At 42.0% G+C, this 26,872-nt stretch overlaps 1 protein-coding gene across 1 annotated transcript in view; it reads left to right on the top strand.

The window, feature by feature from the left end:
- The window catches only part of MAJIN (membrane anchored junction protein), a 378,916-nt gene that overhangs the window by 325,753 nt on the left and 26,291 nt on the right, over positions 1 to 26,872 (top strand). The window contains exon 5 of the mRNA XM_069207529.1: positions 13,557 to 13,682. Within this exon, the coding sequence (XP_069063630.1) occupies positions 13,557 to 13,682 (126 nt within the window). The remainder of the gene's footprint in view (positions 1 to 13,556; positions 13,683 to 26,872) is intronic.

Here is a 26,872-nt window from a genome sequence, read left to right as displayed (position 1 = left end):
CGACTTCTGTGCTCTCTGGGGGTAGTAGGTGCACTGTACTCCTACTTTTCAGGGTCTTGGGGTGGGGTATTTTTCTAACCCTCACTGTTTTCTTACAGTCCCAGCGACCCTCTACAAGCTCACATAGGTCTGGGGTCCATTCGTGGTTCGCATTCCACTTTTGGAGTACATGGTTTGTGTTGCCCCTATACCCATGTGCTCCTCTTGCAACCTATTGTAATTCTACACTGTTTGCATTACTTTTCTTGCTATTACTTACCTAATTTTGGTTTGTGTACATATAACTTGTGTATATAACTTACCTTCTTACTGAGGGTGCTCTCTGAGATACTTTTGGCATATTGTCATAAAAATAAAGTACCTTTATTTTTAGTAACTCTGTGTATTGTGTTTTCTTATGATATTGTGCATGTGATATAAGTGGTATAGTAGGAGCTTTGCATGTCTCCCAGTTCAGCCTAAGCTGCTTTGCCATAGCTACCTTCTATCAGTCTAAGCTGCTAGAAACACCTTTTCTACACTAATAAGGGATAACTGGACCTGGCACAAGGTGTAAGTACTTCTGGTACCCACTACAAGCCAGGCCAGCCTCCTACACAACATTTCTGAAGAAGAAAAATGTTTGACCACTATTCTTTTGATGCACTTATTCATAATATGGCTATGATAGCACTGTCAAAATATAATTTATGCAAAGATGAACTGTTTGTTTGGGACTTGCAAGCTCCCTCTCATTGAGTTGCATTACTCGTTGAACCAAAATTCAATTTCTAAACGTCTTGCTTTATCCTTGTTAAACCAGCCTGATTCTGTCTGTATACATATTTCTGTCACTTCCTCGGTGTGTATGATGTATAGGGTGTGGTGCTCTGGTGTGCGCTGCATATTTAACGGGATGCACTGTGCGCACACCTGGTCGATCTTGCATATACCCTGTGGTTTGGTTTGCACATTAGTGGGCAGACCGGCTGTTTGAAGCAATGCTGTTTTCCTTTAAAGGAAACACTGCAGGTGGATGGAGTCAGTGGCTCCCCCACCTTCTTTGAGGTTGGCTGGGGGGGGGTCCAAAGGACCCCTTGTCACTCCTTTAATGGGTTGTCCTTGTGTGATGCACTGACTGGTCCACTGCTTTGTGGCGCCTGCAATCAGAGCGCCACTCCCCCCGCCCCCCAAAGCTCCTTTGCCTCCACGCCTGCATTTATAATACTTTGTGGGTGCCGAGGCAAAATGTTCTCTCATTTGCATGCTGCCACACCCCAATGTAAATGAGCGAACACCCACTAAAGATCGCACTGATGCAAATGTGTCACAGGCGCGATCTGTTTTACAGAAGGGGCTAACCAATCGTCTGCGTCCCTTTCATGATAACTGGGTGCCCCGGGGGTTCAGAAAGCACACACACCTGTTGCATGTAATAAGTCCCAGATTTCTCTTCCCTTGCCTTTTCAGTCCTTAGGTTTCTTCCATTCTTCACATGTCCCTTACTTACTTTTCTTTTCTATGCTAATGCTCTCAATAAGCCTTATGGCTGTATAAAGGCTATTTATACAAATGTCACAGTAAAAGCACATCAGATCTGAGACAGACACTTGTACTGAGACAAAGACATGGAGGCAGTGGTATTGGGTCTTTATTGCCACTACACTGTGACAGAGGTGCTAACAATAGGATTGGAGCACTGGCATTAGGCCTTGACTATGGCACTACCACGAGAGGCTTGGTAAATGGACACACGCTAATACAAGGATGATACCAGTATAATATGTTATACATGGACACACTGGGTCAATGACACTGCTTCATTGATAGAGGCACTCTAAACAGCTACATTTGGAGTCTGACACTTGAACCTTGACATGCATACCAAGAACCTGCTATTGACACGGGAATTCTTACATAGTGACCATGGAACAGGGACTGCCATAAGTTTGGACACTAAAATGAGGGCATTGATGTAGTCACACTGACTTTGCAGAAGTATATTGTACTCATGGGGACGACAATGACACATGGACACTTACAAGGGAATAATGACTTTGGCAAAGAGCAATTACATGTACAAATTGTAACTGGACTATTGACATGGCTGCGGTGACAGTGAGAAGTAAAGAATTGGCTTTTGGGCTCAAATACTAGAACACTGAAAACTGAGGCTCCATTAAATGGGAGTCCAAGAGTTTGGATAATTATCCTACAATAACACAAACATGCACCCTTAGAATTGTGAGCACCCATCTGTTGCCAGCTGTTGCCAGTTACGTATTCTTTCTGTGCTTTGCCCTCCTGAGGTTCCCTGACTCTGCAAACATCCCAACAAGAAAAGGATTGGGCATTGATCAAAGCCCTGCTCAGCAAGCCCTACTCTATCCAGCAGGGAAATCCGAAGTCTCTGATATTCTTTGTACAAATTAGAGGTCATGATGTTGATTAGCCTGGGATGCTGAGAAGAGATGGTGTTTGGTGATGTGACGAAGGCAGACTTCAAGGTAAACTTGAAACTCACAAATCTACTTTTACTCTTTATTCCTTACCAAGTGCTGAGCTCACTGAGCCTGATAGTAATTCTAGTGACTAGTATTAAACCTGGCAGAAAAGTCTACTAAATTACTCAAATAATGTCACAAATCCTCTTTAGAACTTATTATCAATTGGTCCACCCATATTCTTTTTCCATTTTAAGAACTTCTAGATCAGACTGCTTCACTATTCTCCCACACCCTTAATGCTGGTCCACATCCCCCCTAATGCAAGATATATACCTTCCTCAGATGGGAATTCTGGTGAATACAGTGGTCAGACAGGGCTTTCTGACCTTGGCTCCTAAGTCTTCTCCATTGGAGCTTAAGCGCCCCATTATATAAAGCAAAAGATTAAATTCTGAGATGCTGCGCATGGACAGGTCATCTACAGTACCAGCGGAGGATTGGAGGTCCACATTCCATCACTACAGCTGCTCCAAGACTAGATGCAACCTCTTGTGATGCCCATGTAGCTAGATGCTTCCACTGAACTGTTCGCAGTGATGTGTACCTACACATTCATGAATAATTTCCATACATCAGCAGAATTTTTTTTTTAAAACTGGCACTATTAGTTCATCATATTGAGGAAGCTGAACTCATTATTTCTATCACTCATAGAAAAAGGTAAAAGGTCAGGTGGCAAATCGGGAGGACCCTGTCCGAGGAGTGTCCTACCGTTTTATCCTTCAGTCTTCAGAGAACAAAGAATACAAGAGTTACTCGACAAGAGTAGAAAAGAAAGTCATGAAAAGACGGCTTCCAAAAGGTGGGAGTCTGAATAATTCAAGCTCCCTCAAACTCCACAGTGTCATAATGAGTCTGATGAACAGTGACTGTCTCTGGTAGTTCCACTTTTGCAGTTGGTAGTCAGGCCACAAGTGTAGAAACAAATGGCGGGAGTTGACAATTCTGGAAGTCTAATCTTTTACCATCCTATGAAGATCTGTTGGCTGTGGTTGAACTCCAGAGGAAGTAAAGTTAGAGAATACAGGAGGAGCTCAGAACGAGATTACTATCAAGTAGCCGAGTTCCAAATAGTGCAAACCACCCTAACTCAGCCTAAACCAACCCTCCTTCTAACGCCAACGCTTTGGTAAATCAAAAAGATTATTGTTATATCCTAGTTTAATGTCATTATGATAGAGAGTTACATTAGTTCATAGTTTCTCTTATTTATGTTACTTAATAATAAATCTCATTAGTTAATTAATGTTATAGGCAACTTAATGTAATAACGTTACAGTTAGGTCTTAGTTCAAGATGGTTTATTCCACTCCCCTGTGGAAAGATAAAGATAGAATGCTCGGGAGGTGGCAAGGAACGAGAGGGCATGTTAGAACGTTGTGAGGTGAAGGTGAGGAGATGAAGGAAGGCGCAGAGTGAAGGAGAAGAAATAAAGTCGGTACTTCAATTGAAGCGTGACGAGTATTGGACCTTATAACACTATAGGTCTTAGTTCAAGATGGTTTATTCCACTCCCCTGTGGAAAGATAAAGATAGAATGCTCGGGAGGTGGCAAGGAACGAGAGGGCATGTTAGAACGTTGTGAGGTGAAGGTGAGGAGATGAAGGAAGGCGCAGAGTGAAGGAGAAGAAATAAAGTCGGTACTTCAATTGAAGCGTGACGAGTATTGGACTTTATAACACTGGCGACGAGGAGTGCGTAAGGGGGCACATTCTTCTTCACCCCTTTTCAGGTTGGTAGCATTACCACCTATCCTGTGACCTTCGGTCGATCTCATACAAGGAGTTGAAACAGCTTGAGAATACGTACTGACAGATTTTAACAGAGCATAAGGCAGCGCGCAAGTTGAATATATTTTCCTTTTCTTCAAGTGTTCGTGTATTTTTTCACAACTAATAAACTATCTTCGCGCACTGGCAAAATGTTCAAGCGCGTTACGAATTCCCACTTATGACAAATTAAAGGCGAGCATAAAGCGCGGTAGGGAACGCGCATGAAAATTGACACAGACGGAGACGCCTCTGACAGGAGTTCAGTGGCTGATGCGAGGCGCGCACAGACTGGAATCTCGGGAATTTCCCCAACGTAATTACATCAGCTGATCGGTGCTCGTTGAGTTTTATCACCGGAGTTCAGCGGCTACGACGAGCCGCGCACAGGCTGGAATCTAAAGAATTCAGTCAGGTTTTATCACCGGAGTTCGGCGGCTACGACGAGCCGCGCACAGGCTGGAATCTAAAGAATTCAGTCAACGTATTTACATTACACAGCTGATCAGCGGGTTGCTGTTGACACGGCAAGATGATCTTACCGAAGTTCGGCAGCTGCTACGAGCCGCGCACAGGCAGGAAGCACTAAAATTTCATTTGCGTGTGGGTACAGTTGATTCTGACTAGAATTGGCAAGCACTTAAGCTACGTGCAAGCTAGAATTTCAAAATTCCACAGCTATTCAATCACGACCTGGATTGCCGTGTAATTTTTCCTTTACAAACATTTAATGCTGACTTGAGTAACGTCCTTCTACGCTGACAGGCACAGCACTTACAGTACCTGTCTAGAAACTTAAATTCACAAACATTTCTAGGTGAGGTGGTGTACTGTATATACATTTTACAGCATAGGACTGGACATTCTTATAAACTCGTATAGACTCTTTTGCAAGCACGTAATTGAATGTTTAATTATCATCAAGTATAATGTTTTAAGTTTTAAAATATTGCAATTTACTTAAATTTTGAATGGATGGCTGCACATCATTGATTTCCGTGCTTAACTTTAATTTATTTACTTAAAAAAGTAACGTTTAACGTAATTGTGATATTTTTGGGCTCTCATCAAAGTACTTATTTAGAATATAACTTATTGTAAATTGGCTTCATTAACCCAGTACAATGGCAGCAGCCGGGATGTCCCAACCTATCCCTTTCTTGAATGAGATGGGTGAGCCAAACATACCATGGAAAGATTGGTTTAAGATTTTTGAATCTTACCTAATTGCAATCGGAGGGGATAAGTTCAACCCCATTAGAAAGCAGCATATTTTACTTCACAATTTGGGAACTCATGGAAGGAAAATATATGAATCTCTTCCTGATCCAATATTTTAATTGAGGGTCAAGCCCAGGATGAATATGTTACCACATATTCTAAACTAGAAAAGCAATTTGGAGACAGAGTTAATGTAGTTTTAGAGCGACATAAATTTTTTTCACGGTCCCAAGGCAAACAAGAAAGTGTGACGAACTATATTGCGGCGTTAAGAGGATTAAGCACTTTATGCGAGTTCGGAGATTTAAACGACTCTTTGATTAGAGATCAATTAGTTTGTTGCACTAATAACACTAAAATACAAGAAAAGCTTCTACAGAAACAACCGAATTTAATAGAAGCAATTGAATTAGCAAAATCCATCGAACACACTGCAATTTGTTTGCAGGAAATTAATACTCCTTCCCCAGAAGTACAGATAAATCAGGTAATGGAAGGTGTAAGAGAGGATAATATTTTTAAAATTAAAGGCAGTGAGAGGCAACCTCAAAGAAATAGTAGTAATAGAATGAATTTAACATGCTTCCGTTGTGGGAGTAACAATCACCTTGCTAATTCAATCTCTTGCCAGGCGAGATCTGCAATCTGCAGGAAGTGCAATAAAAAAGGCCATTTCGCGAGGGTATGTAAGGACAATTCAAAACATGGGGACAGCAGAAATTCTGAAGAACTTCCACAGTTAATTAAAAAAATTATACTGCAAGTAAACACAGATGATAAAATCAACACTCAATACCCAGTGTGTACGATTGCGATTAATGAGGAAAAAATAAAAGCGTACGCCGACTCTTGTTCACCATTCACCATAATAAGTACTGCAGACTTTAACAAAATTCAAAATACCAACACAATAGAGCTCCAAAATCCAGATATTAGCCCGAAAGGTTACAATAAAGACCCGATCATCTTGAAGGGCATGTTTAAAAGTATTATTTCATTCAAAAATAGGTCCACGGTGGGTAAAATTTATGTCGTAGAGGAAGGCTCCAACTTACTTGGTTGGCAACATCAAAAGGAACTGGGAATAAAACTGGATCCTAATAATCCTGAACAAGTTATGTGCATCGAGAATGTTAATTCTGGGGAAGCTTTCATTCAAGAGTTCCCCGAAATTTTTTGCAATAAATTAGGTCTATTAAAAAATTTTCAACACAAAATCAAACTCAAACCCAAAAATAAACCCCTGGTACATAAAACCAGACCAATTCCACACTTACTGAGACAATCTGTAAAAAAAGAATTAGAGAAGTTAGAATTGCAAGGAATTATTCAACCCATTGAGTGCTCGGAATGGTTGGCCCCCATTGTGGTGGCCAAGAAAAGTAATAGTAACGATATTAGAATATGTGTAGATTTAAGAGATTTAAACAAAAATATCTGGATAGAAAGACATCCACTCCCAAGAATACATGAAGTACTAAGCACTATAGGGGAGGCATCATACTTTTCAGTGTTAGACCTTTCTAGTGCTTACCATCAAGTCGAATTACACTCTGATTCAAAATGGCTCACAGCGTTCACTACTCCGTTTGGATCCTACATGTTTAATAGGATGCCTTTTGGCCTGGCATCTGCTGCAGCAGTTTTCCAAAAAATTATGCAGAACATTCTAGGTAAGGTACCCAATACTCTCTGTTTCCAAGACGATGTACTTATATATGGATCAACAGAGGATGAACATGACAAATACCTGAGAATCGTTCTCAGTAAACTCAAAACAGCGGGCCTTACTCTAAAGCAAGAAAAGTGCCGGTTGAAGGTGAACTCAGTCGAGTACTTAGGGCACGTCATATCAAAAGATGGCTTCAAGCCTAAGGTTTCCCTCGTTGACGCAGTAAGTAACGCCAAAGCACCAAAAAATAAGGATGAATTAAGGTCCTTTTTGGGTCTTGCTGAATTTATGGCAAAATATGTAAAAAAATTCTCTTCTGTCTCGTCAGATCTTAGAGAACTATTGAAAAACCATATTCCTTACAAATGGAACGAACGCCATGAGAATGCATTTAAGGAAATCAAAACTGCCATTGTGAATGCTCCATACTTATGTAATTTTGACCATAATAGAAAAATCTTTCTCACAACTGATGCCAGCAAGTTGGGTCTGGGGGCCACTTTATCGCAAATCATAGAGGGCAAGGAGAGAATTGTAGCGTTTGCGTCTAGGACCTTGAACAAAGCTGAGGCCAATTATTCGGTCATAGAGAGAGAGACTCTTGCATGTTTCTGGGCCGTAAAACATTTTAAATTCTTCCTATGGGGCACTCAGTTCACCCTACGCACAGACCATAAACCATTAGTATATGTATTCTCCACCAAGGGGTTCAATAATAGCACGCCCCGGATAGCTAGGTGGATTCTAGCTCTGGAAAACTTCTATTTTACGGTTGAATATTTACCAGGAGATAAAAATTATGCAGCAGATTTCCTTTCAAGAACTCCGTTGAACTGCATGGAAGAGTTCGATACTACGGAGTACCCCATTTTATCAATAGACTTACCCTCCATTAGTGATGAGGAATGGAAATTAGCCTGCCAACAAGATAATACTTTAACGCTATTGAGAGCGAAAGCAAAAGAAGGTTGGCCCTTAGGGAAAAAAGACCTAGAGGACACCATCAAAGACTTTTGGGAGGTTAGATTAGAGATTAACGAAAGAGACAATTGTATTCTTAGGAATGATAAAATTATACCCCCTCAGGAACTCAAACAAAAGATTATAAAACTTGCTCATGAAGGCCACCTAGGGAGAAGTCTTACTAAGGCCCGAGTGAGAGAAAGATTCTGGTTCCCGAATATGGATTCGTTGATTGAGAACGAAGTCAAAGATTGTTCCATTTGTGCTTTAAGCGACAAGTCCAAAATGATACGCAAAACTCCCATATCTCCAGTACAGATTCCCATCAAGCCATGGATTAAATTAGCTTTAGACATCATTGGTCCTCTCAATTTTACTGGGCTTCCAACAAGATTTGCTATAATTCTCATTGATTACCAATCACATTGGATCACTACTAAACTGGTTAACCAAATTACCACTGAGTCAGTCATTAATTTCCTTAAAAATGTATTTAGTGTAGAGGGAATTCCGGAAGTTCTTATAACTGATAATGGGGTACAATTGACATCAAGCTCGATGAAACAATTCTTGAATTCTCTAGGGATAAAACATCACACTACAGCTCTATATTGCCCCAGAGCCAATGTATTAGCAGAACGAGCCAATCGAATGGTAAAAGAATGTATCCAATTAGCAAGTATTAACAGATTGAATGTGGAAAATGCCATTAGAGAAATGTTATGGGCCTATCATACCACCCCCAACTCAGTTACCAAAATATCACCCTTTTCAGCGTTACGAGGAAGAGAACCGTGTACCAAATTCTATCCATCGTGGTTGGGTGGGGGAAGGCGGAGTGATAAGGCTTCATCACATGATCTTGCGAACATATCAAAACACCAGGAAAAGTATAAAGAGAGATACAATACCAAATTTGGTGTAAAAAAACAATACTGGAAGGTAGGGGACCAGGTAATGATCAGGAAACCGATAGGCTATTCAAAAATAGGAGTAAAAGAATCTAAATTCATGGGCCCCTTTTGCATATCTAAGGTAAAAGACAATGTTGTGGTTCTGGGAAATGGACAGTGCTGGAGCATGGACAGAATTACAAAATATGTGAATCCAGTCACAGCTGTAAACCCAAGTGAAGATCCCACGCGAAATGGACAGGTACAGAGAAGACCCCAGAACAATGTGCAGAGGACTCCTAGTACTCGTGTGACCAAACCTCCTGTTTGGAGCAAGGACTATACTAAATAATGTGATCAATAATATGCATATATGTTCTTAGAATTTTCATAATCTTAGGTATAGTTGAATATAACACTATATAAAGTCTTGTTAGTTGTTTATTATAATGGGAAGATGTGTTATATCCTAGTTTAATGTCATTATGATAGAGAGTTACATTAGTTCATAGTTTCTCTTATTTATGTTACTTAATAATAAATCTCATTAGTTAATTAATGTTATAGGCAACTTAATGTAATAACGTTACAGTTAGGTCTTAGTTCAAGATGGTTTATTCCACTCCCCTGTGGAAAGATAAAGATAGAATGCTCGGGAGGTGGCAAGGAACGAGAGGGCATGTTAGAACGTTGTGAGGTGAAGGTGAGGAGATGAAGGAAGGCGCAGAGTGAAGGAGAAGAAATAAAGTCGGTACTTCAATTGAAGCGTGACGAGTATTGGACCTTATAACAATTATCAAATTGAATACGTTGCCTGCAGTTGTAGTAATTTATCCACAAGTTTAAACCCAGAAAGTATTTTGAAAATAAATGCTTTTCTGGCTCATTAACGTTCAGGACAGCGAGCATCTAGCTACAAGCTATATATTGTAGCGTGGGAATCATCGACTGATTGTATAATTGTTGATTGTTGCAGCCCAAGAAATGTATTGGAGAACGTGAAGAGGAACAAAGAACAGTGAAGCAAAAGCTGGTACATGAGACCCGCTCTTGATTAATAATAAGACAAGACTTTCTTTATTCTCCTCTCATCTAAGAAGTCACTCTCATCCATATTTTTGTAATGTCCTGCTGTCTATCAGCACGGCCACTTTTTGGCTTAAGATCATGGAGAGCCCTGACAGGATAATTGTGCCCTACCTTCCTCTCAATCCCTTTACAAATGTTTGGACTCATTTATTCAATCTATTAACTTTGTACTCTCTCTCTTTCCTTTTAGTTAACTTTTTTGGTTTCTAGTTTTTTCTGATGTGTTTGTATGTTGCCTTCTAATGCATGAAAGACTTTTTGGCCAAAACCTGTTTTTAATAGATCTGCAAGTTATAAAGTGACTGGAGATTTTTTCATTTGGGGCCCAACCCGTGAAACAGTCTTCCACTTCATCTCTACAGGGAATATTCTCAAACTTTGGAAATTCTTACAGAAGTGATTGATGTTAATGATTGATGTTAATCTTTCTTTACCCCTAACTTATGTAGTATTGTTTCTCGGTGCACGCATAGGTTAAAAATAACGTAACCAATTAATTGATTTTTTTTTTAACTAAGTCAGAGCAACATGATACAAGGGACACCGATACCTGAATTATGACGCTAGAACACACAACTTTGATGGTGGTATATGGAGGATAGTAACAGAACGGGGCAGAGTTGCTAAGAAACGGATAAGGACACATGTGGGACATAAGCACAAAGATACGTAGTGACATGTAGACAGTGACACTGCATACATTAGAAGCGGGCATTAGGATACAGGGGCACTGGCATAGGGACACATAAACTCGGTCGCAAATGTAAGACTATGCACGTTTAAGACCACAAACAATGGGCCATCATGGGTACAAGAAAGTGAACATCAGCACTAAAAAGGTTATGGCTACATTTACACAACACTGTGTAAAGAGATAGTATCCACGGCAGATGCTATTCCTTAAAAATGCTACCTAACGTTTCTTCTCATGGGGAAACAACTAAAATTACTAATTGTGCAAATGACTTTAGGTAAGCTCAAGACTCATTCTTCATTCTTTATTGCATAGTCTAGCTGTGCGTGCCCCATAGAAAAATGACATGTCTTTCAGTGTTCTCTGAACAGAGGTGAAAAATGACTGTGTAACATGTATTCTGGGAGCAAGTGCTCCTGTCATTAGGAGCTGTACAATCGTTTTCTTGTACACATCTTCTATAGTTACATCAGACAAAGAAGACAGCTATATCATGGAACCTGATGCACCACCTGTATCCACCCACAGCTGCCCGCAAGCGAAATGTCAAGGTTGTCAAATACAGAAAGGCCAGTTTTTAGTCAACGGGCCTCAAATATTTATCTATTGTAGGCCAAGTTTACAATGAGGAAAGTTAAACTGTAAAGTTCCAGAATCAAACGTGCTGTCTTAAAAGTACCAACATTTCTCACCAAGGGACACAACATTGATGTTGTATATCTGTATGTCTAAAAGCAAGTAAATTAAGTGGACCCAGAGGCAGCGTCTCCTAGCTCTGGCTTGTCCTTTGGCAGCCAGGATAATGCCATTGGTACGTGCAGGGACCAGACATAATCAAGGCTTTGTTTACTTTCTATGTTTTCTCTTCGTTGCCCTTCTCCACGCCCAACAGAAGCAAATGGGAGTCTGTTATTGGGTAATGGTGGGATAATGGGTTTGGCCTGTGGTTTCATTGGGACTCAAAGAGTACTTGATGTCACTTCTGCCGCCCTGTCCTTTTCGTTAATAAGAGTTGGAAGCTCTCCTAAGAGGTGTATGTGCTAGACCTGGGCGTAGTTTGCAGAGTTCTGCTACGCTGACCTCGGCAAAGTGCCCAAAAAACTCTGCCGCGCTATGCGGAATTCCACGAGCAGAGGAGTTTGGGTAAGTTGAGCTGTTCGAGCTGATGTTCAGCACAGGAGTTTCTCCTACTCTGTAAAATCAGTGTAAACGGCATTGTGCGGAGCGCCGCATAGAGGACGAGGGCGCTAACTTCTTTCTGCCGCTCGAGTAGATTTCTTGCTCGAGCGGCAGATTCCTCAAGGCGAACAGCAGCTTTCTTATTGGGAGCAGTCTACCGCGCGCGTTCAGAAATCACGCTCGCACCAACTTAGCGATTTCTCACGCTCATAAGAGAAAATATTAAGCTTTGTGTCACTTCCTGGAGTTTTTCAGAATTCTGCACTCTACGTGAATTGGGGTAAACTCTGCAAAGTCCGCCGGCAGAGAGGAATACTTTGCCCACCCCAGTATGCGCTATACATAACAAGTATATCTGTCCTGATGAGGAGCATAGGTACAGTCCATAAATAGCATAGTATTCCAGTTCAGATGTTTTGGTTCTGTCCATTAAATGTCCAGAAAACAGCTTAAACGGCCCTGATTATGAGTGGGTGGATGTTTTACGACCCCCTGCTCAAAAACCTGTTTCCACAGGGGTTCGAATTCACAATTGGATGTTATTTAACACATCCAGGAATCACTGGCTGAGTCACATAGCTCACCCAATATTACATTTCGACAGGTCAAGCCTACTGAAATTTAACAGGGAAAAAATGCACTTTATGTAACGTACCATACGTTTTTTGGTGCTTTAAGCACCACAATCCCCATGTTATTCCCCAAACACTCGGAATATGCGCTAATTATGTCTCCCAACAAATAACATATCCAGGGGTATCGTTATTTATGAGGTGCGATAAACAGCACCTTGATTCCGACAAACTTGGAATTAGGCCCCTGGTGGCAGATCTGATGATATATGTGAGTACTTCTCAATATGAACTTCGCAGCCCAGTTGAATTGAAGTGGTTCTATCAAGAAAATGTTTAGCAGCCCTGCAGACCTATATTACCGCGGTCTATGACATATATAGGAACAATGCTAAAAGCGTTGGTCCTATCCATTAAAGGTAGGGTAGTCATAATGAGAAGTCATATTGTAATTTTATGTTGGTAAAATTATATATAGTTTTAATTCGTTCTCCAACCCCAGTGTGCTTCAAAGCGTAGGAGTGTCTATTAATTATAATCAAATATTCTCTGTGGTAGAATTATAGCAATATTTTTAATATCCTAAAATAATAATTCCATAATTCATCACAGTTCTACCCAGGAATTCCCCTCACTACCGTGCCTCAAATAACGCTTTTATGTTGTCATTCCTTGGGACCGTGCCCCCAGAACATATATAATCTTGGCTACGAGCATGTTACCAAGAAAACTATTTGTCATTTTGGAACCCTAATGCACTCAGACTTTCAGAGGTACGTTCGCTGAGTTTTAAGATGTGTACACCAGTAGCTCTTTTTCTGTTCGAGAACATCAGACAGACATTGTTGGAAGTGCTATTTATATTCCATTATATCAAAAAAAGGTAAAAATTGAGTATGATTACTATCCTTTTTAGTTCTTGTAGATTTTTTTTTAACTTATAATACTTTGTTTACTGCCTAATTGCACTTTAACCCCCTCGTCCAGAGTTGTATTATCCCTTAACTTATATTTCCAGATAAGAGTAAATGGGAAAGTGTTTCAAAACTAAGGTTCAAGCACGGAGACGCGTTTCTCTCACCCTTTCCGTATATTTGCACCATGTATGTGGAGAGCAACTCATTTCAGCAAAACTTTTGCCTCGGTAAGTTAAGGAACTGTTCAACTATTGAACCTATTGAACCATTTTGTGCTATGGGGGATAAGGATAGTGTGTGTTTGTAAGAAAATTGTGCCTGTGCTTCTGTGCCGAGCCTTAGCATTTTAGAGAAACAAATCATAACTTCTAGATGACTGGATTACCAATCACGCCACCACTTTGGGTGCAGACATTTCAGTGAATGTAAGCAACGTTTCCCTTACCATTGTTGGCCCCGTTCTCAAAGAGTTTTCTGTGATTAAGTGTGTCTTACTCCAGACTAACTCCTACATTTCAAGAAGTAAACAACACCTCCTCATGCCAAACGTTTGTGGGTGGGGGCATATATGATTCCTAGGTACATATCCTTTTTCAGTTTGAGTACCCTAATCAATATTTTATTTATGTATAAAGCTCACTTCCTTGCCTAGGCATGAAGAGAATCACGACTAGGCTAACAGAAACTGGAAGCTTAGCAGAAAGGCTGGCTATCCATTGCTCGCCTGACAGTGGCTAACGAGCCAGTTTAAAGTTGGAGAGACCACCCAAGAGGCACTGACATAAATTGGCTTTGAGTTGATTAGGGCTCCAACAACTATTGGGTGCAAGTTTCCTGGAAGGGAATGGAAGACACTGCATAATTAAAAACAATTTAAGGTAACATTCCCTAACTGTATTATTGATATGTGTGGCAAAGTTCATATGAGCATGTGAATCATACACTTATCTGAAATTATAGCAAGGTTTTTCGGGAGTCTAAATATCTGACTGTTACACCTCACAGCACAAGAGAACAAGGATCATGATCAGCGAGGAATGGGGATGATTGCGATCTAGGAGCATCGCCTATATGTTCCCTTCAATCAGGATACGCTAATTTGCTCCTTGACAGTGTGCGCTCTGAATCAGGCTAGAATCTAGTTCAGCAAATGACCCAATAAGAGTCTTACATTTGCCAACAAGATGAGTACGTAGAATATTAGATATCATATCAGTTTGCCTATTTTAGTATGCTATATTTTATCGCTTTTTTTAAAGCACTAGTGGTTGCAACAAATGCTTTAGCCTGCTGGCTGAAGAATGGGGTTTGGTGACACAGTAGACAATAAGCAGGATTGACCAAAGTTTTACATGCCAAACGCAGGCATGAAACTTAAGCTTTTCACTGGATAATCTGGGGCCTGTCCCTGCATGCGGATGGCAAAGGAAAGACTTTCATATGGCAGAGCCTTGATTGTTTATAGAACTACTACCTTATGATTTGTACCTGGGCAGGAGCCGTGTATGCTAGTACTGGGCAACATGCTGGAATTGTGTGGATAGGTGTTTTGGGTTGTGACTTGCATTACCTTGATTACCAGGCTGTGTGTTTTACATTCAGATGTAGGATTGGCAGCCTTAGAAGGAATTTCAGTTCTGCCTGGATGTGATATAAGTTTTGAAGGCCAAACATGAATTGGTGCCAAACTTCGAATTTGGTTTGAAATAGGAGGAAAACCTCTTTAGAGTATGTTTAAAGTTGGTGTCGGGAGGCAACTGTTTGTGTTATTGCAGTAGTAGTGTGTGTATTGATGTTACTGCATGTTACATGTTGGATGAGGGAAATTCAGTCATGGGGTTGCTGATAGGAAAATATTCCACATAGGTAGAAAACACATTGGTTCTTTTGTTAACTTGCATGTTAAATGATAGTTATGAGTTGAAATACTGAGTGATAAGAGCACACAAATATCGAAGCCAAATTGTGTCAGGTGCCCCAGGATCCTCTGGCCCCAGGAGCTGGATTTCTGCTTTTTGGTGTTCCAACAAATGCAGACTAGCCATTATGAGAAAGTGGATTATTAGATGAAGTGGATGGTAGTCCACTACAAGAGATCTTGTTAAGTCCATTAACGAGTTCACTAATAGAAACCTGAGCTCTACCACTGGTAGATATGGCACAGACCAAACAGGCTTAACACAAAAAAATGTGTAAAGCATTTAAAAGTAAAAAACAGTTAAAATGACGAAAACACAAGCCAATAAAAATTATATTCCTATTTATAACAATAGAGCATATGTTGATCAACAAAATGAACCAAAAAGAACAAAAATCCAATAATGGAAACTGGAGATATGAATTTTAAAGTTTTAAATAAAAATAGCACCAAAGAGAATTAAGCGCCAACTGTGGTCATCTGGTTGTGCTTGACCAGTACCGAGACGCTTATTAAAGCTGACTTCAGTGGAGCGCTAGTTGGATACAGAGACCAATGTCCTCCCGATCAGAAGTTTTGCCTTCTGATTTAGTCTATGAACTGGAAGTCGAAAAATCCTCACTGGAGCAAGGCAGCAGCCTGTGGCCGAGATTGGTTCCATGAAGCCAGATACCTTTTGGATGAAGTCCTGGTGAAGCAGTTTGGTGGGAAATCTCTGAGCGGGAGAAATTCAAAACTCATGCCCAATGAAGGTCCCTCATGTGAGTCAGACACATTTGGCTCCTTAACCTGTGAAGATTTCTAGCTAAGGACTTAAGGCCTGATTTAGATGTTGGCGGATGGAATACTCCATCACAAATGTGACGAATATCCCATCTGCAGTATTACAATCCCCATTGGATTTAATGGGATTGTACGGCAGACAGGATGTCCGCTACATTTGTGACAAAGTATTCTCATCCGCCAACATCTAAATCAGGCTGTTAGTCCCTTTTTTTTTAGCTTGGATACCTCTGGTAGGGCAAGTTTAAAAGCTTTAGCCAAAAAAAGCGAAAACATCCTCCGATACGTAATGCTGAAATAGATTTGCTGCTACGGAAAAACTGAGCGGGAGCAACCTGAACCTTCAGCCCAGCAACAAAGCACCTTCTTCATATTGACTTGCCAGGTTTGTCCTCGTCTTCTGTTGGTTCTCCAGGCTAAAAGTCTTGAAAACGTTTCTAAGCCCCATGTTTTAGGGCTTGGCAGAGGAGTACACTTTGACACTAGCCAAGGGTTCCAGAATCTTAGGAAGAACACTTTCGAGTCAGGACTCTCTCCAACAGAAACCACTAGCATGGTCCAGGGCAGGTCTAGTTGAAACTGGCCAGCTGTCTTTTCCAATAAAGTAGGCTTCTTGTCGCTTTTGTGTCTCTGTAGCTTAACAGGAGGTCATCTAACTGACCCTTGGAGTCCACTTCTTTGTCCTAGGTAAAAGTGGGAGTAGGTCAAGCCCATAAGTTTCTCCTCAACAGCAGGTGCTCACCTTCTTCAGCCTTGTATGACCCTCCCAAAATTCTACTTACTAGCTAAACCTCTCTCATGTAGTAGGAAGTATTCCCTATTTTGCAGCCATTCCTGCTGGCCCATCCCACATTTGCTAATAAAATATATGCTTTTAAAGTGCAGAGGTCCCAGTTTAAGTGGCAGAGATCTCCACACAGATAAAATAGGCATGGGGGAGATAGAGGTCCCTGCACTTAGGTTTATGAATTGCATTTTGTAGAATGTTAGTAGTACTACAGTAGTACTGCTTCACATACTACACAATACAGCTTGCAAATCTGGCCCTATATGTTTACAAACACTTTATTAATAATGACTGTTCTAACCTAGTGCGGATTATATGAATAAATGTAACACAAATAAGCATAATGGTTAAAAATGAATTGCTGTTAAAACACTATATGAAAACAATCGCAACATATTAGATGGTATTTAGTGTGGATTAAATCAAGCATTGATTGATTGGATCAATCTATGGTAAAAACCCCTCCCTTTCTATCCACTAGCTTAAGTAATTCAGCCTTAAAATGCCTGCATGTGTTTCTCAAATGGTCTTGCCCACTTACCTTTGCATGATAACTTTTTTGATCATTTTGCTATTGTGCACCAAGGTCAGAGTTTGGCATTATTATTGCATTCTGTACTATGAAAATAAAATAAGTCTGGCAGTGCCAGCCTGTGGCTTTCAGCTTAAGATGTCTACAGCACACAACATGTTCTTGAAGCTCTTAGGAAAATATGAAGGTGTCTCTTCGCTAAGATGTTTTAGCATCAGCCTTAAATAGTCTTTTCTTATTATTATGAAAATATCAGACCCCATTACTGGTAATGTAAATTGCGCAATTCAGCATGCAAATTCTGATAAATGAAATGCAATGAGGGGAACATAAGAAGAAAACGTAAAGCATGTGACACCAAGATCTTGCACCTATGTGGTGATTATAAATTCCAAGTGCATGCCCATGGTAAAGAACTATGATCACAATTAATTAACTTTTCGTTTTTTATTCACCCATACTTAGCTAAATTGTCTTTCTTCCATAATATCTTCCTACCTGCCTTCACGTTTTGCATAGTTTACCAACACATTTCAAAAATCCACAATGTGGAATTTCTTGTGTTATTCTTATGAACAGTGGTGATTTCTTCATTTTCTTTTGTGGGACTAATAAAGTTTCTTGAAACGTATTTAGTTACATTATTGAATACTGTATGCCAATTTATATTTATTTTAGAAAACTATGCTAAGAGAAAGCTCGTTTCTTGTGGCAAAAGTCAGGTTTAGAAGCATGAAAGGTCTTGACAAGATGTGTTAGTTTAGGGAGGCCAAAACAGATTTTCAGACTTTGGATCAAATTTCTCATACAAGATGTTACCTCAAGCAGTTTATTTTATGAACCAGTACTTCCATAGCTCTTACAAATTATTTTACTACATCCTTATATTGAATAAAATTCCTTTCTTATTCTTAGTTTCTCTCAAATTGGAGCCAGAAGCATGTTCAAGAGCTGTACCCCCTTATATATAGGTAATCTATCACACTGCGCAGTTCTGATTGTTACACATATTAGGCAGGCTACAGGCTTCAGACTTTTTTTTTTTAGGTGGTTTCCACTTTTCCTTTTTGTCTCTCCTTCCTGAAACACTTGTTTTAGATTTTGATTTGATATTGATTGAAGATTGCCTTCTTCTGCTGCACGTCGTTTACCGCAGAATTCAAGTAGTGCATCAGATGTGTTTTTCTGCTCTCTGTGGCTGTCCCACTCAAGGTCTGAATATTTTATGTGGCTAACTAACATCTTGTGAGTTCTTAGTCGGGACGGGATGCATCAAGAGTTACTGAAAAGCATAGTTGCGAGTGATCATCATTGAATCCTTTATAGGGCTATGACAAATCCCCCCAGGGCTTTTGGGTGCATAGTCAGGAGAAACAGCTGAAGGATACATAAGAATCAGTTGCCTGTAAGTCACAAGTCTGTTGTACAGATATGGGAATTGAATAGCAGAATTTGTTTTCATGTTAAAAACTAGATCTGCATCCAGTTTGTAAGTCCTTTTCAACTGTTTTCCTGAAAGTCATTTCCCCTGGAATGTACAGTATGATAGTTGTTAGTAATTGGGTTTTTAACTGCAAAGGATGTGAATCATTCACAAGTAATACAACTACTATTGTCTTTTTAATGAGAACCAAGTACTTCATTGTAGCTCTCGACAGTCTCATGGTAGAGAAACAGGGTATTCCAATGCCTACTGAAGGCAGCTGGTGTGGTCCAGTTTGCTGATCGGTAAACAACAACACAATAAAATATTGTCCAGTCAGTACTTTTTCTTTTAAAAAAGAAATATACTTTTAATAACTACATACTATTAAATACTGTGCATCAAGTTACAAATATTTACATCACGTAGATGAAAATACCTTTGCTGACACCTTCATATCACGTTACACCCAAGGTGGTCCTGACCCCTACAGCCACAGACCCCACACCTATACTAGATGCAACATAACATTATATGGGGACCTATTTTATAAAAGGCAGGCCTACTGGCTTTGTCAGGGCATCACCATAATAGTGATAGCAGCCACATGACATGTTTCAACCTTACACCATCACTGAACTCAATAAACAACATATTAGTTATCAAGAGCATTCATTACAATGGTAACATTGTATTGCCAGTATCAGTGTTGTCAGTAAAGCATTTAAAATTCAAAAAGCAGTCGGGAGGGCCTAATACCAGGGGTCCAGCACTCTAGAATCTTTTTACAAAAGCACAGGATCTAGGGGTGCTCTAACTTAATGCAAAGCACTACAAGGGTCATGAACATAAGGCCCCAGGAAACATGGATTAATTTAACTAAACACATTCCTGTGAGGTTTCTGCACCTTCTGCAGCCCTTCCACAACACACTGAGGAAAAAAATGGTGCCCCATCCCTGCAGGCGGAACAAAAAAAGACTGTTATTCACCCCCTTATGTAGCACCCCAAGCCAAGTTAGTAAATATTTAATAAGCAAGAAACCCACCCACTCTATTTACTTGTCTTGTTTTCTTTAATTTGGTGGGGTGCCCCGATCCTACCCAGAGCACCCACAAACATGAGTGTCATTTGCGGCTACGGACGGGCCCCCTGCACCCTCCTCTGGCTCTCAATGATTCTTCCAGGTTGGTGCTAAAGCCGTCATCATTGCCCTCTGCTCCAGGCTGTTGTCAGCTCGATTCCCCCCGAACACGGGCATTTGGAGACAGGTGAGCAGATCTTTTTCTCGGTTTAGCCTTTGTCCCAGGAGATGTAGTCTCCAGGACATTTTGCCTCCTGGGGCCTCGGGAGATTGGTTCCCATGCCGAAAGTAGGCACGGGGAGAGGGCCCCACACAGGTCTCTTGCAAGGGAAATTTAAAAAAAGGAACATAGCACTGATCTCCGGGAATGATTTCAGCAGAGTGCGCTCAGGTTCTTCATTTATTTTCCTCTGTGGCATCAGACTTCTCAGACCCGTTTCTCTGTCCCCATTAAGCTAATGTTAACAAATACAGACTTGATTTGCTCCTGATGGCCAGTCTTAACCACCTGGAGCATTTCCTTTAAGCCTCCTGGCCTCTAAAGTTGTGCTATCCTGTCTGGCCCATTGTGCTCTTCTTGTGCTTGTGGAGGAATCTTGCATAATCCCTCTGCAGCCAGCCAGCAGAACACCCTCCCTGCCACACATCCCAGGTCTCAAAGTCTACTGGCTTCTTGAATGGCACCTGTGAGTCAGCAGAGTCAAAAGCCAGTCACAAAAGGTGCAAGAGAAACATCCATTGTGTCTGAGCAGGTCAGTTCCCCCATCTGTTTCCCAGGGGTTATAAGGCAGCCAGCCCCACTGACCCTGGCCCTCGAGAGGCCCATCATAGTCCGATGGGGTCAGCTGGGATGAAAGTTATTCAGTCCGTCCTTGCAGGGCATCCATTGGCTTCTCCTTCCATATGGGTATTCTTTCACTGTTGTTGCTTCTAAGTCCAGTATTTTCTCAACAGTCTCTCCCTTGGGTAGGGACTGTTTACGTGGGGGTGAAAAGTTCTACGAGCCAGGCACCCCTGGCAATCCTACAATGCCACATCATCCCTGCACCCGTGCTCCACTCCACCTGCACAGTATTCTTTGAAAAAGCAATATACCGACTTCAAGTTGTCTGTGGAAAGAGCTCCCCTGAGAGCCTTAGCTCCTCCCTCCTATGGTAGCTCTTGAGGTCTGGCCCTTCTCCTTTGTTCTAGTGGGCCTGGACTGTTCCAGCAGTATGACAAGCTAAGGAACAGATGTAGATTTCTCTGCACCCCATGTTTTCCCAGGAACTTGATCAGCTGCTGTTAATTGCTCTAATGTCTGGGAGACCTTTGATCCCTCTGAATGGTAGCAGAGTAATTAACTTGACCCACTAGGGAGGACAAAAGCTTGGAATATGATTAAGATCTGAGCCAGGGAAATATTACAAATCTTAAAGTGCCATAAAAAGTGTATGTAGGATGTTGGGGACTATACATTTACTCATGGGGTGCATGTTGTATCCCAGACTGGTACCTCAGTGGACCCTGTAGCTGTAAGTGGAGCAAAAGTGTACTTGAGGGCAGATTGTGCCTATAATGTGCACACAGTGTAGGCACCACAGAGCTTCAGTCAGTACTATAGACCCTGAATCTCCACTCATAAGGCTTACCCCATATCAGTACCAATACCTGAAGTGTCTTATCTGCGATAGGCTACCTTTGTGCAGATACCGGGCTGTGCATGATTGTGGTCTCACACATGCCACCCACACTTGTGCTCATGTGTTCACGTGTAACCAGCCCAGAGCCTCTTACTGTAGCTGAGCAGCAGCAGCTACACTTTAAAAGACAGACACTGATGGTTAGCATGCTTAATCCAATTACTGTGAATTTCCCCTGAGTGAGACTCAGCTTGTCCAAAAGCCTGTTAGTCAAAAGCAAAATATTGTTGGGGACTAAACGGCTGGCCATTTGCTACAGTAGTGTTATGAAAGGCTAACTCATTTTTTTAATAGACCACATCATGTTCATACATTGACTCATCCACAAGAGTATGAGGCGTGACTTTTTCTGTAACTTTTTTAAAAATCGTATGGACTTGTAAGCAGTGTATATTCGGAAACATTAGGGAAACATGATTAGAGTAAGATGAAGTCGTAGCTGCACAAGATGATGAGTCTTGTAAAATGTGTTCTTTTTTATGTGCATAGTGCGTATTAGTAATTTGTTGCTGTAATCTGATTGGAGTCCAAGATGTCTATAGCAAAGGTACTTCATTAAGAAATAGATGAAACACACAAAGGTTTCAGGTAATAGACAAACGGATCTACAATTGAAGTCACTTGTATAGTGATCTACAATTGAAGTCACTTGTATAGTGACATGGTAAAGTCAAGAAGACAACACCCAATCTGTCTGCTTTACTCCCAAAGCTCAGGGCAGGATTTGCAATAGGGGGTTTTCTAGTAAGAATTCTAGACTTAACCTTTTGGTAAAAGCTATAAAAAGAAACTCAGTGTTTGCGTGCATTAGATTCGGCTTATTCTTGTTCACGAAACCTTTAAAGGAATTCGATGTAAAGCTTATAACCATCAAATTAAGGTTAGGTCTGTTCATCATCATAAACAACTCCTGTGTTTTTTCTGCAAAGCAATGAAAATGGGTCACTTAACTATCCCTAAGTCCTAACAGATGTAGAAAGGCAGTGTTGATAAACATGACCTCTGAAAAGCCACGCAGATTACCCCTGGTTCAACAGATTGAACCTGATCTATATACACTCATGTTCCACTGAGAAGCTTTAAGGGAGATCAGACTATTTATGGTAAAATCTCAGATGTATTCAATGTATCCAACTTTAGTTTGATAATTTTAAAGTGATCTCTAATTATCCATACCTAATCACCCCTCTGGCAGTTTTGCTTTTGTACTGGGAAAATAGATGAAAATAGCTGGTGTCCCTTTCCTAACAGAACCAGCCAGAAAAACCCGCCTTCACTGAAATCGTTGGTGTCTAGAGTCATAAGTGGTGCTTTTACTGGCAGGAGTCCTGGCTTTTAGCTGTAAAAAATATTTATGAAGAAAGCAGAAATGTGCTTACACTCAACCGTCGGTGACTGCAAGCCACACTTGCGCCACCTCCACTCCTGTACCTGTACAGCTGCACCCACACCTCGCCCACAAACTTAACTTCTATCTCCAGGTGAACTGAACCCCACGCTCACAGCGCTAAAAGAAAGAGAAAAAGACCGCCAAACCAAAACAACACACTGGCAAAATAAACACGCACAGAATGCACAGAGTGCTCCAGGTGACAATTTGGGACTGTGTGCAAAACAATATCAGGCCTCGAAAAATCATAAAAATAATACTAGACTTGCAGTTGCAGGTCGAGTAACTTGAATAATCTACTCAACCTAACTGTAATGTGGCTGACCCATAAACGGGTCTCAAATTCTGTGATTATAGGCAAAAAATGTATTTTACAGAGTCACCTTTTTCTTCATTTTCACATATGAGTGCACCTTCAAGGAGCGACCGATGAAGCCACACGGCTAGCGCGGAGCTCCCGGCAACTGTCGACCGGCCCTAAATATCCTGCCGGCCCAGTGACCCCCGGAGTCGCCCTGGGCAGTATCGGGGAACCAGAGCGGAGAAGGCACCAACAGCTGTGCTTTCCAGTTCCCAGGAAGGGGCGGCAGCGCCGTGTAAGACAAACAGTCCTCGGCACGTTCCGGGCCAAGATGGCAGCCGCAACGAGATGAAGCCGGGAGAGCGCGAGGCGAGGAGAGGCACAGACTGAAGCTAGAACAGAGCTTTAGACATCGTCGCCTGCAAATTCTTAAGGACAGGAGCAGCGAAGACGACCGCACCCTCCAACAAGTGTTCCCGAGCGCCACCGGCGGCCATAGGGGTGAGTGGGGACTGCCCCTGGGCCTTCTGGAGTGCGGAGACATCGCCGGTGTGGTGAACTAGCCCTCGCGGATTGGAAATGGTGACAGGGGCGAAAATACGTGCCCTTCTGGGTCCCCTCTTTGCCCCGCCCACCCCCCAGTGGAAAGTAACCAAGGGGATGTGGCTGCGCACCAAACAGACTGGGATTGCCGTTCGGAGCACATCCTAGAGCACGGCGGTAGACATACATGGTTAGGATCTCAAAGGCCCAGGAGTGAAGGGCACAACGAGCAGCGGCAGGTCCTTCCGTGCCGGAGGAGGCATGGAACTACACTGCCCCATGAGACAATGGAATTATTGATCTGCATTACACCCAGGGTGGAGCCAAAGGTCTAGGAAGGAGAGACTTGATCCATAGAGTTGATTTATCTCCCACAGTTGCTGGAGTTGTGAGCGGGCCGAAGCGAGGACTGAATGGCCTATCTGCAGGATATTAAAAAAATCCATCCTGGTGTGGGTGGCAGCACCTCCCCCCCCCCCCTCAAAAAAAGTGTTGGGGAGAAAACATCTAATACGATGGGCAAATCAAAAAGACTGTAGGGTAAAGAACCGGAGGGAGTGGGAAATGGTGTGCAACCTGGGCAGACCATGAACATAGAAACACTATCCTTCAAGCAATCCAGGCCTCCCGAGATGACCTTGAACACAAGATAGACACTCTAACAGTAGATCTCTCCCTGCTTAGAGACGACCATCACAGACTATAGGACAGAGTGGTCTCCAATGAAAAAGCCATTGAACAACTGGCTCCAGGTCATAAGGCTCTCTCGGCAGACCTGACAGATCGCACCTCCAGAGTGAAAACACTGGAAACCAGAGTAGAAGATGCCAAAAACCTTGCTCGTAGGAGCACTATCCGGCTGGTGGGTCTTCCAGAAAAGGTGGAACAAGTGGTGGCGAATATGGAGACTTTCCTGGAGAAATGGATAAGAGACGAAGTAGCTTCAGAAGGCTTGTCCCCTTTCTTTGCTATTGAGAGAGCCCACAGGGTGCCGTGTAGACCTCCACCCCCCCCCCCGGGGATGAGACCTCGTCCAATAGTAGCCAAACTGCTACATTTCAAAGACAGAGATTTTATTCTGGCACATGCAAGGCTGAAGGGTGACATAAAACTGGGGAACCAACGAATAATGATCTTCCCGGACTTCTCCAGGGAAACGCAAAAACAAAAAGCATCCTTCCAGGACTCCAAAAGAAAACTCCAAGGCTGTGAAATTCAATATGCTATGCTCTTCCCGGCTAGGCTGAGAGTGTCATATAATGATAAAACCCACTTCTTCACTTCGCCCCAGATGGTATGGGACTGGTTGGAAACACTGGACCCATCGTCCTCCGACGCACGGCGGGGAACAACTCGTTCGACCAGTAAGAGGTGCAACAAGTCCAACAGATGAGGAACAATTGTGGTGCCACCACGACACTAAACACTACAGGAGATGTGAGAAGCAGTGGACGTTGCAGCGGTTATGAGTGGGAGAAATCATACTTTGACTCAATCTTCCGGGGCCCTCTCAGATCATGATTCCAATTTTAGTAGTGCATCTGTTTCATCCCATGAGACTTCCGTCAGTATACCTAAAGTGACCCCGAGATCTTCAGAGGACTTAATCTGAGCTCCGTATGCATTGGTAATGTTGGTCTTGGAGAGTAACCACACAGTCGCAAGATAACAGTCTGCTTTGTAGCGCGGTAACAGTTGCTTGGCAGGCAAATTGTGGGTGGTAATTAATTCGAGGAGGCTCATTGTGAGCTATCGGGGATTATGGGTCCTCCTCCTTCCTACATAACATCACGAGTTATGAAAGAAATAGGGACCACTGGGTAGAAAATTCTTAAGAACTTTAATTAGTCTGATGGGGCTGCTACTAGCACGCTGGGAAGCGGGCTATCGGTCTTTGATGTGTCACTCTACCTACTTAACATTAGTTCATATTTCCACAGTTTGGACGGGGATAGTTCTGGATGCCGGTCCTGGGGTAAGGGAGTTGGGATGTTGGGGTTTTAGTTCTTTTTGTGCTAGATTGTTTGCTCCCAGCACTGTGTCAATAGTAGCACTTAAGACTAGGATGTGTACATTTTTGAGGCGATGCCACACGCTATTAAGAGGAAGTGAGATCGTCCTAACTCTCTACACTTACACATTATCGATACTTCCTTAGTGTATGAGATAGTTATATGGAACGTAAGAGTCCTGAACAGTATAAGCAAGAGGTATAAGATTCACAATCAGTTAAAGAGGCGGGGAGTCCACGTAGCTATACTACAGGAAACACACCTTCTGGAACATGAGGTCAGGGCCCTTGCGAAGAGATGGCGTGGTCAAATATATGCGACAACTTATTTTGCATTCGCCAGAGGTCTATTAGTATGGGTCTGCCCTGGCGTACCTTTCCAAAAGACGTGCAAAACTATAGACAGGGAAGGGAGATATGTCTTAGTGGCTGGAAGGCTGGAAGGTAGAGATATTAGGCTTGGAGGCATGTATGCTCCAAACCAGGACCAGGGACTCTCCTGAGAGCTAGGACCTTATTTCACACAGACAACTCTGCTAGGGGGGACTTTAACTGTATCGCAGACCCTGAGATGGATAGATCAAACACCCCCCTGCCGCGTTCCCCCACCACCAAAATAGCTAGATTGTTCTCTGAATGGCAGCCACAATGGAGGTTTATTGATAGTTGGAGGCCATCCAACAGCCCAAGACTATTCTTTTCATTCCACGCTACATGACCTACACGTACGATTGGATGCATTTCTGGCCTCCCCTGAGATACTGAGTGTAGTGGAGACAGCGGAGTATCTGTGCCGCACAATCTCAGATCATAATCCCCTGTTGCTATCGTTGACATGGCGCAGGGAGAAGACACCCATACCAAATTGGCGTCTTAGGGCAGATATGCTTGAAGATGAAGCATTTAAACTCTCTATATCAGCTGCCATAAAAGAGTTCTTTGATTATAACACTGGGATGGCGT

The sequence above is a fragment of the Pleurodeles waltl genome, chromosome 9 (assembly GCF_031143425.1).
Source record: "Pleurodeles waltl isolate 20211129_DDA chromosome 9, aPleWal1.hap1.20221129, whole genome shotgun sequence".
Lineage (NCBI taxonomy): Eukaryota > Metazoa > Chordata > Amphibia > Caudata > Salamandridae > Pleurodeles > Pleurodeles waltl.
This window is presented reverse-complemented; position numbering and strand designations above follow the sequence as displayed.